At 41.1% G+C, this 9915-nt stretch overlaps 1 protein-coding gene across 5 annotated transcripts; it reads left to right on the plus strand.

The window, feature by feature from the left end:
* Positions 1–749: 749 nt before the first annotated feature.
* On the plus strand, positions 750–9016 carry cep70 (centrosomal protein 70). 5 transcript variants are annotated; one of them, XM_030751607.1, is made up of 15 exons: positions 750–835; positions 1268–1332; positions 1724–1823; positions 2273–2396; positions 3116–3299; positions 3779–3954; positions 4171–4230; positions 5240–5327; positions 5455–5607; positions 5719–5871; positions 6045–6213; positions 7277–7382; positions 7471–7550; positions 7810–7876; positions 8118–9016. In XM_030751607.1, exons 2-14 carry the CDS (start codon positions 1324–1326, stop codon positions 7845–7847), a joined length of 1440 nt encoding a protein of 479 aa, XP_030607467.1. In that variant the 5' UTR covers positions 750–835; positions 1268–1323; the 3' UTR covers positions 7848–7876; positions 8118–9016. The 5 variants fall into 5 exon arrangements, with proteins under 5 accessions (XP_030607467.1, XP_030607451.1, XP_030607459.1 ...); XM_030751591.1 differs by lacking the exon at positions 7810–7876; XM_030751599.1 differs by lacking the exon at positions 7810–7876 and having other exon boundaries at positions 1727–1823; positions 8118–8179.
* The last annotated feature ends 899 nt before the right edge of the window (positions 9017–9915 follow it).

Below are 9915 nucleotides of genomic sequence, written 5' to 3' on the forward strand. Positions count from 1 at the left end.
AGACAATATTATTTTATGGTTTTTCTACACATATTTTTTTTTCTTTTAGATGACTACAATTACTTACCTAGTTATAGTTCTTAGGTTACTTCTCTAAAATCACTTTGTTCACTGCAACCTCAAGATCAGTTAGAATGTCACAACGTACATTTACTTAAAGCCTGAATTAAGAGCACTTTATCTGGGTGTTTTGTTTTGCTGTTGCTTCCTAAATCTACCTGGTGCATTTCATAGGGGACCACTGTACTTTTTACTGCACTTCATTTATCTGACAACTTTAGTTACTCAACAAAATTAATAGATTTGCATACAACACAATTTTATTCTCTATAAGCTGAACTTCCCAACACTCAACACAGATAGGTGCAGCTGTTTTGATAATGATTGTTTTAGATTTTAGTGCTTTTTCCTTTATTTTCTCTAATAGTTTTCATATATTTTGACTAACTTTGAGGTCTATTTCTTTGACGTATACTCGTTGAAGAGGATTTGTTTTGAGCTATGGGAAACAGTCCAAAACAAATCCTGTCCTCCTATAGATTAACCTATAGAATAAGCCAAGTAACTGAGCAGTGATATAAAGTAGGACGGGAATCAGAAACAGCGGCAGGTTTGGTGTTTCTGCATTAACTAGTGCCACTTTGTGGTTACACGGGTTTGGTGCAGAAACAGTTGGACAGTTTCTCCAGAAAGCTGATTGGTGAAAAACTCAAATGGCCACTTCCTATTGGTTTACCATAGTGACGTCACCGCGCAATTATTTGAATGACGGAAGAAACAAACTTGTTATTTGAAAGTGTCTAAAACTAGTCAGGGAACTGCACGTCAACATCTGGTAACTTAGTCTCTACCGGCCTTATTTCAGCTTCCACTGCTGTAAGAGCGATGTCTGCATAGCTACTATTCAGCGCTACCGTGTTAGCTCCAGAAGCTAGCGCTGCTAACGCTGGCTGCGTGTGTCTCCATTAGATTTATCGTCTTAACTGGGTTTTTCTTACAGTGAAGAATTTTTAGTTGTAAAGAGCATTTGAACATTTTAGAAAGTCTAAAGTTAAGGGTGGTGTTAGTTACTAATTATATAATATATTACATGAAGCTTACCATCTTGTGTTTTGCGAAGAAACTGAATTGAGACTGCTCTCTTATTTCTAGAAAGACGCTAGTGCCTTTTATTTATCCCACCACCACTGAATTACATTTCACGAGTGCATCGCATGTTGTTACTGACAGCCCATCAGCTTAAACAGCCACGTTTTAAAATCTACAGCAGCCTGGCTCTGGATCCTGACACCGTACTGACTGATTTTTCGGCGGATTGAACCGATGGAACAGGTAAGCCACATTTACCGAAACAGCGTGACTGTGGTGATGAGAGGCTGCAGAGTGTCGGTGTCAGGGAGATCACGGACTAATGGATCGCCTTTCATACATTGTTTAGCTTCAGTAGTAGCGATTCCTCTCAGAAACGCGAGCTACATCATTCATGAGTCAGTCTTGCAAAGATAAGAACTATTAGTATTAAGCTGGGTTTCTGTTGAGTGGGGGAGTTTTCCGGATGGACTTCAGGACTAATCATGCTGTACAGTCAAGAAATAGAACATATGTTTATCAGTGGACCTACAAGCAGTTTCAGGTAGAGTGAAGCCCTACCTGAAACTGCTGTGTTTTTATTAACTGAAAAGGTTTGAACTGTGCCGGCAGTGATGGCTTTTGTCTGTTGCAGCAGGAGCAGGTGGAATGGGATGACCTGAACAGACTTCTGCGGCATCGTGGTTTCAAACCGGTGTTTTTTGCAGATCCTACTGAGAATAAAAATCTTGCAGGTAAGAGTTATACTTTATTTATCAAAGCTGGGAAAGACCTTCGTTACAGCAGCTGAAATAAGATTAAACACAGCAAATGTGCAACAAGTAACTTTTATAGATAGACTGATATATTAATCAGTAAAACAGAATGTAATATGACCAAATATCATAATGATGTACAAACGTATTTGAAAACTGTGTAATCTGTCTAAATTTAAATAAACTTATTATTAACTAGTTATAACATTTATAATAAACTAAAATATTTTTAAAAATCAACAAAGCAAAAACAATTTAAAACGGCAAATACATGAAACTCGTGGACAACTTTGAATTAAATTACTTAAGGTGGTATTTGATGTTGTTTAGTTGTCTGAAAATGCTACCTTGAGGGTTTTTTGGTATGAAAAATTTAAAAAGAAACATATGGCTTGACATGATTTGATAAGCAATGCCTCTGTATGCAGATTTGGTGCTTCTGGACAAGAAGTCAGCGGTTGAGGTGAGGACCACTCTGAGGATGATGCTCACAGACTCAGAGAGGTGGCAGGACCTTATCCAGGAGCTCGTCCAGTCCAACAACCAGCTCAAGTAAGCTCAACAATTTTGTTTATTATAGCTGATGATATGAGGTTGTTTGGGGGAGTTTTCACCACCACATGTCACTGCCACTGGACATTGTGGCAGTTACAAATGTCATCGTGCTGGAATGTACAGAGGGCTTCAGGTTGTAGTGGACCCTGGGTAAGAGAGCTGGGGGTCTTTTTCAGTGTTCACATATGTCTAGTGCTTCTTCTGGTATTTAATAATGCATATGCAGTGCTGTGTGGACCACCTGTCCTACTGTCATCTGACCTCACCAACATCAGATGAATATCAGGGACACACCTCCTGCCACAGGTCAGTGCATTTTATAATTTTATATTTATTAGGGCAGTTTACTCCATCTGATCTGCACTGACAGCAAATATAGTATTACAGCCACTTTATAACGAGCCGTCCTGGTGCCTTGGTCTGCAGTCTCAAAGAATGAAGCATGGAGCTTCACACTCACTGTGTGATGCCAAAATTTACATCACTCGGACACTGCATGCTCGTGAACATGGAAATTATACTACACGTGTAATGCATACATAGGTCAAGGTCAGGTTATTTGATTATGTTTATAATTAATAAGCACTGGTGTATCAGGTGTATAAAGGTTTGAAAGTACTGACAGAAATGTTATCTGATGTAGTTAACTAAACAAACAGCAGTCGCCCTGAGAGGATGAAGCTGATGAGGAGACGTGTTTGTGTGTGTGCTGTTAGAGTGGAAGTTCAGGAGCACATGAGCCGAGCAGCTCAGCAGTCTCAGAGGGCCACGGAGCTGGAGGAACTGCTGGACAAGGTGAAGACCAGAGTCCAGGATCTGGAGGACCGCTACCTTGGCAAGGCAGTCCAGCAGCTGGGCAGCCGCACACAGCAGCTGCAGCAAGAAAACCAGGAAGCACAGGTGGGTCACTCAGCTTTTTCTTTCACTCTTTTCAAACTTCACCTCAACAAGAGGACATCTGCACAGAAACAACTGTCAAAACAAACAGGAAGAGCACTTGGACTTCACTGTGGGGTTTTTTCCTTTGTCCAAGCTCCAGCTCTACACAAGTTCATGAAAGTTGTTTTGTCTTTGTCATAATCTTGCCTTTCCAGAGTAAAACACTAAGGAGCATCAGCTGTAAATGAGCAGATTTCCCCAGCTGTCTGCTAAAGCTTGAAAATAAATATGTTAACATCATCAAACCAACAAAGACATTCTGAAGTCACCAAAGAACAAGCTGGCCTTCAAAGCTGTTTCCCCAACATCTAACGAGCTCCACACAGTCAAATTCAAACACATTTATACATTAATGTTGGGTTTCCTCTTTAATAGATGTTCATGGTTTAAGATTGCTGTTTTAAAGTACTGGTAAAAAATCTTTTGCTTAATCTTTTTAGAGACAGTGCAAGATTCTTGAGCACAAGCTGTCTAAACAGAAGGAGGAGGCAGCCCAGCTTCAGAGGAAACTCTATTTCATCACCAAAGGAGAAGAGCGCCGATTGGCTCTGCAGCATCAAACTTTTCAAAACATCTGTAGGAAAATGAGCCGGCAGAGCTCTCCTGCAGATCAGCAGTAAGAAGAACTACTTTATCTGAAAAAATCACTCTAAATAATTGAACAGTATTGTTTTTGTTTGTTTGTATTTTAATGTGCATAATGCACAATGGAGATACAATGAGGCAGGCATGAAGAACTGTGTGTGATTCTTAATTGTTTAAGTGGTTTTGAGGTAACATTGTTGAAGCTGTTTCTGTCAGAATTGAACCGTCTTTGCTGTGAAATCTACAGAGTGCTGGATGTGATTGACTTCTATGAGACTAAAATGACTCTTCTTCTGGACGAGCTCAGGTAAAAACCTGCCTTTTAGCATCTTAGTGGGGTTATAGCTATTTCCAAACAAGTTGGGGCATTGTATAAAATGTAAATAAAAATAGGAAGCAATGAGTTGCATGGTTAAATGCAGCTTGTTGTCTAAAATCTTAAGTAGTCAGTAAGACTAGAAAAGTGTTAGGCTAATTTTTAATTTGTAGCAACAAAATACTGAAAAGTATTTTAGTGCTACAATAAATGCACAAATAAACCAATGAATCATTTCACAACTAATCATGCGAAATGTTCCACCAGCTATTAATTACTTAGTATAAAGAGATGACTGGGAGGGATTCACCACTCTGTATGCCATATATGCTGCATGCCCAATAAACTTGTTTAGTCGTGTTTATTGGATTGGATGATTGAAGTCTGAATAAACAAGACATATTGGCAACTTAACAATTTAACAAACAGAGGCCTCAGTAACACGTGGAAGAACCACACACAGCCACAACAGCCTGGCACCTGCTCCTCACTGCTGGTCACCGTCTTGGTCACACACTGCTGTAGGTTGGCAGGTCAGCCAGTGTGGGTGTGTCGGTCACTCTGGCACAAACAGCACACCCAAGCTGATCCCACAAGTGTTCAGTGAGGTTGAGGTTAGGACTGCAGGCAAGAACTAGTGCATTTACAGACTCCATGCTGCCCTCCAACGTACTCTGCTAGCTCTTCAATCACCCTCTGTTTGAGATTGTCATGCACTGCATTGCAAGTCGTGAAAGTTCCACAATTTTAGCACAATTTTGGCGCTGGAGTCACATTTCAAACAACCTCCAAATATGGTTTCAATCAAATTTGTGGACTGAATTTCATTTAGTTGTTTTGCTTTCCAGAATTTATAAAATCAATCAGAATAAAACAATAGGAATTGGACCCATCAGTCTGAACAAGGCCTAAATAACTGAGTCCAAAGTGTTAAGCATCAGAACTCCAGGAGCTGATCTTTTTAAAAGTACACCCCTCACTCCTTGAACCGCCTTTGCAGCTTGCAAAAAGAAGACAGCACAGCTGAGATTAGTGCGACCATCAGTGACCAAGCCAAGGAAGCCAGGTTGCGTGCCTGCTATCACCATGTAAGTGCGATTTCATGTAGTCTTGGGCATATCAGCTGCTCCCTCTTTGGGCCTATTCTTTACTTACATCTGCTCTTCTTATATAACATGGAAATATTATTTCTTCTTTTCTTTCCTGAAATTGCAGCTGTTGAATGAGATCCATGCAATCATAACTAATCACAAAGCTCCCTTAAGACTGCACAGAAAGAAACACTCCACTACTGGCTTGGAGCTGTCTGACTTCCAGGATCTCCCTTCTACACTGAGAGTGTGGGCACAGCAGCTTGATCTACTGAAGGTGAGCATCAGCTACCTACACGACTATCTCGACCCACCGGAGCACTTGATTGGGTTTAATCATGTTTGTTCCTTTACTTTGAACTTTCTGTGTGTGCATGCTTGTGTTTAGGGTCTTCAGTGCAGTTTAAATAAATTGTCTGTCAGACTGATGCCCTGGCAGCCGTGGGATGGTGATTGTAATACAGATGAAGTAGTGAAGGTCGAGAACATGATGTTGCTAGTAGACACCATGCTGGAGAACGTCTCTGCTGATGATGAGGAGGTAGAATTTTGCTTCTCTTGTTTTTTTATACTACTTTCTCAGACTGTCGTTTAAATTTATTTTCAATTGTACAAATGACGCTCCGGGGGAGCTATTGCAGCCGCGGTTTATCCAAAGATATACCACAGACCTCAGAAACCTGCTTATTGGAAAGTTTTATCTTTCCTTGCTAGGTGCTCCGAAGCCCAACTCGATACACTCTGGGCTCCATGGTGTCTCATTTCCAGAAGCTGTTTGATGTTACCTCTCTAAGTGGAGTCTACCCCCGTATGAATGAAGTCTACACACGACTGGGAGAGATGACCAATGCCATGAGGAACCTACGAGATGTTCTGGACCTAGGTAACTTGCAGAGAGTGCCTAGTTATAGACATTAATTAATTTAATTCTACAGAAATTAAAGAGAGAGTTTGATTTCTTTGAAATGGGGTTGTATGAGGTTCTTATTCATAGTCAGTGCGTTATCTCCAATACCTCCTGGACAGTTTTCTTTGACAAAAAATGAATTTTCTGAATTTCTTTGTGCAGAAAACAGCTGATCCGCTGCAGCCTGGACCTTGTTAAAGGATTAGTTTGGATAGAAACCATGAGGTTAAAAGTTATTTACAGTCATTAAAATAAGCAAGCTAACTCACTGAGACAGCAGTAGACCTATTCTAGGAGATAGTGGTGCCAGTGTTAAATGTCCCTTTGCTCTGCTCAGTGAACCTCTGACTCTTTACATCTGAGACATTCCAAGGTACATAGAACAGTGTTGCTGCTGAGATAAACTAGTATTTATTTAAAATAATAAACACATACGGAGTCTAAACTGAAAAATAATTATAGCAAAGATTAACTAATGATGGTCTGAAACATAAGAGGCGTTGACCTGAGGATGTGAGGTCACAGACTTCCTCTTCCAGCCACTGCCACTCCCTCCAGGTTGCATCACCTACACTTATCTCCTAATGCACACTCATTCTAGCCAGGCAGACTCAATCAAAGAAATATAAAACACTGTGCAACCATTTAGTTATCTTTGGTTCCTACCACTGTTTTTTATCTAAGGAGTCTGACTGCTTTTAGCAGAGCTTGGATTAATTTAGCTGTCTCATTTCACCACTGCAGGGTCTGTCAGACAGAAGGTAAAGCACTGGAAACATTCGAAACTTAAACTGAATGAGGTCAATAAAATGCATTTTCCTCCAGACCACAGCAGTAGCTTGTTAACTACTTATTTTCTTCTTCTGCTTCTCCAATCAGGGGAAGTGTTGACTGCCATTTCCTTTAGATATTACACTGAGTATGGATTAGAGCTCATGCAACACCATTTAAAAGAAACTGGATGATCCCTTCTGGTAGGAATGAGATGAGAGCGGTGCAGCTAATAAGTCTTCAGCTGATGTTTGTGGGTTTATGTCAGACAGTAGAGTTTCTCCTGCTGAGGTTGTGAACCAGGTGGCCAGACTGGTCTCCACGAGACACACAGCAGGATTCCCGGACCTGCTGGGAGACGCTGACATTGACAGGTTCACTTTTACAGAACTTACACACACTATTTGGGTCATCTGATCTTGGTAGCTCAGCCCTATTTCACTCTTTGCTCTTGTTTTCCAGCATCGTCATGAAAGTGAAACAGCACGACAAATTCTTTCCTGCTTTCCATGCTCTCTTTACAGAGATCTTACACACTCTAGGTAAATATGACACAGTGCAGCTGTTTTACACCTTCTTAAACCTGACATCCAAGATCTGCGTCATAACAAATGTTTATACATCTTTTTAAATAAATGTTTAGACATTTTTTTAGAATTAAAACATACCAAACAGTGAGCAGGACCTGTGTGAAAATAAATTCATTCAGGTCTCTGGAGGAGAGATTGTGTGATGACAGTTTGACTGATTTTAAATGGCCTCAAACAGACATGTTCCCTTATACATGAAATCCTTTTACAGTGTGGTGCTTTGAAACAGCTGACATCATGAAATTCTGAGCAGCAGTCATTTACAGGGATCATTTCAGGTAGCCTTTTCAAAGAATAAAGCTTTGCTCAGACATATTTAAATCTGTTTTATGAAACTCAAGCTTATGAAATTAGCTTAGGAAATAAATCTAGTCAGTGGAAACATGCAAGATTGATCCAGAGTCTGTGCAGGAGCACTTCTGAATACACCGACTCTCCCAGCAACAAACTGACTTTAAGCTTGAATTTTCCTGCCATGGGGAAGAGATTCATTCTGTTGCTGTACTCTGTATGTTACAGGAGTGAGCCACCTGGATGACGTCCTTCCAGCTCTGAAGTCTTTGACAGAAACAGCACAGTGAGCTGCTGTTGTGTTTCGTTCATTGTCCTGTGTGTGTGAATTTTTGTTTTTAGTCAAACCTCTGGATGAATGTGGTGGGATCACTGCTTGGCCTCTTCTCTAATGACCTTTTAACCCATGAGTAACCATTACTACTTTGCTCAAAAAAATGAAAAGGAAGACTTTGTAAACATCAGATGTCAATAGGAAGATAATCATGCTGATATCTATTCTGATATGGACTGGTTAATGTGTTAGGAAAGAAAGGATGCGACATTATTTGATGGAAATTAGAATTATCAACCTACAGAGGGCTGAATTCAAAGACACCCTGCAAATCAAAGTGAAGAAATGATGCAGCCCCCACATGCTTGCATGCATGCCTGGCATGCTCCTAATAAGAGGACAGATGATGTCCTGGGGGATCTCCTCCCAGATCAGCATCAGGGCCTTTGAGCTCCTGTTGCCACCTGATGGACCAAAACATAATGCCCCAGAAGTTTTCTATTAGATTTAGGTCAGGTGAGTGTGGGGGCCAGTCAGAGGTATCAATTCCTTCATCCTCCAGGAGCTGCCTGCATACTCTCACTGCATGAGACCAGGCATTGTCATGCACCAGGAAGAATCCAGGACCCACTGCACCAGCATAAGGTCTGAAAGTGGGTCCAAGGATTTCTCTCTAGAGCTCTCCTAGAGTTGCTGTACTCTGTGTATGTTACAGGAGTGTCTCCTGGTACCTCCTCCATGCTCTGTGACTGTGCTGGGAGACACAGCAAACCTTCTGGCAATGGCACCTATTGATGAGCCATCCTGGAGGAGTTGGACTACCTGTGCAGCCTCTGTAGGGTCCAGGTATGACCTCATGCTACCAGCAGTGACTCTGACCCTAGCCAAATGCAGAACTAGTGAAAAACCATTCAGAAAAAGATGAGGAGGGACAAATATCAATGATCTCCACCTGTAAAACCATTCCTGTTTTGGTGTTTGTCTCATTGTTGCTCCTCTAGTGTATTAGAGGGGCAACACCAAAGCAGATATCAGTCGTATCTGCCGGGTATAACAACCCCCCCTCTGTTACTTAACTGACCCGCTCGATATCAGAAGTTTGATTTGATGTTATACTCTGATTAAAAGTGTTCCTTTAAGTTTTTGAGCAGCATAGCTGATATTGTTTTCTCCTTGTGGAGCTGTCTGATGTTTGCCTCTCTGGATGCTGACTGTGGATTAGTATCAGAACTGTGATTTTGTAAAACTTTACAGGTGTAGTTGAATTTAAAATAAAGGCACAATGTGATGGGTGATATGAGAAACTGGTGTTCATCAAGTGATGAATGGTGTTTCTGGGGCAGTCCAAAGTGATGCCAAGCTTAAAGCTGGGGTCTAAGCTCAGACCCCTGAACTAAGAGTCATTTGTTCACATGGTGCAGAATTTCTTGGGCAACCACAAAGCCACAAACTATGAAGAACTAGTTGACAACATGCTCGTATCATTCAAACATGGGCTGCAGAATGTCACTGATGATTCACTTCCTTCACTCTCATCTTGACTTCTTTCCACCCACTTTGGGTGATGTAAGCGATGAGCACGGTGAAAGGTTCCATCAAGGTATCTCTGAGATGGAGATCAGGTACCAGGGGCGCTATAATGCAAACATCATGGTGACTACTGCTGGTTTTTACAGCATCAAACTTCCATGAAGCACAAGAGCAAGTGTTTGTCACACTTTTGAACTGTTTAGGCAGACTAATTGTGGACTG

The sequence above is a fragment of the Archocentrus centrarchus genome, chromosome 2 (assembly GCF_007364275.1).
Source record: "Archocentrus centrarchus isolate MPI-CPG fArcCen1 chromosome 2, fArcCen1, whole genome shotgun sequence".
NCBI classification, from domain to species: domain Eukaryota; kingdom Metazoa; phylum Chordata; class Actinopteri; order Cichliformes; family Cichlidae; genus Archocentrus; species Archocentrus centrarchus.

What these genes read in the sequence shown, in the direction of transcription:
- cep70 (XM_030751591.1), top strand. An exon ending in TCTCTGCTGATGATGAGGAG is followed by an intron (nt 5,872 to 6,044) that starts GTAGAATTTTGC and finishes TTTCCTTGCTAG; the next exon opens with GTGCTCCGAAGCCCAACTCG. An exon ending in GGAGACGCTGACATTGACAG is followed by an intron (nt 7,383 to 7,470) that starts GTTCACTTTTAC and finishes CTTGTTTTCCAG; the next exon opens with CATCGTCATGAAAGTGAAAC.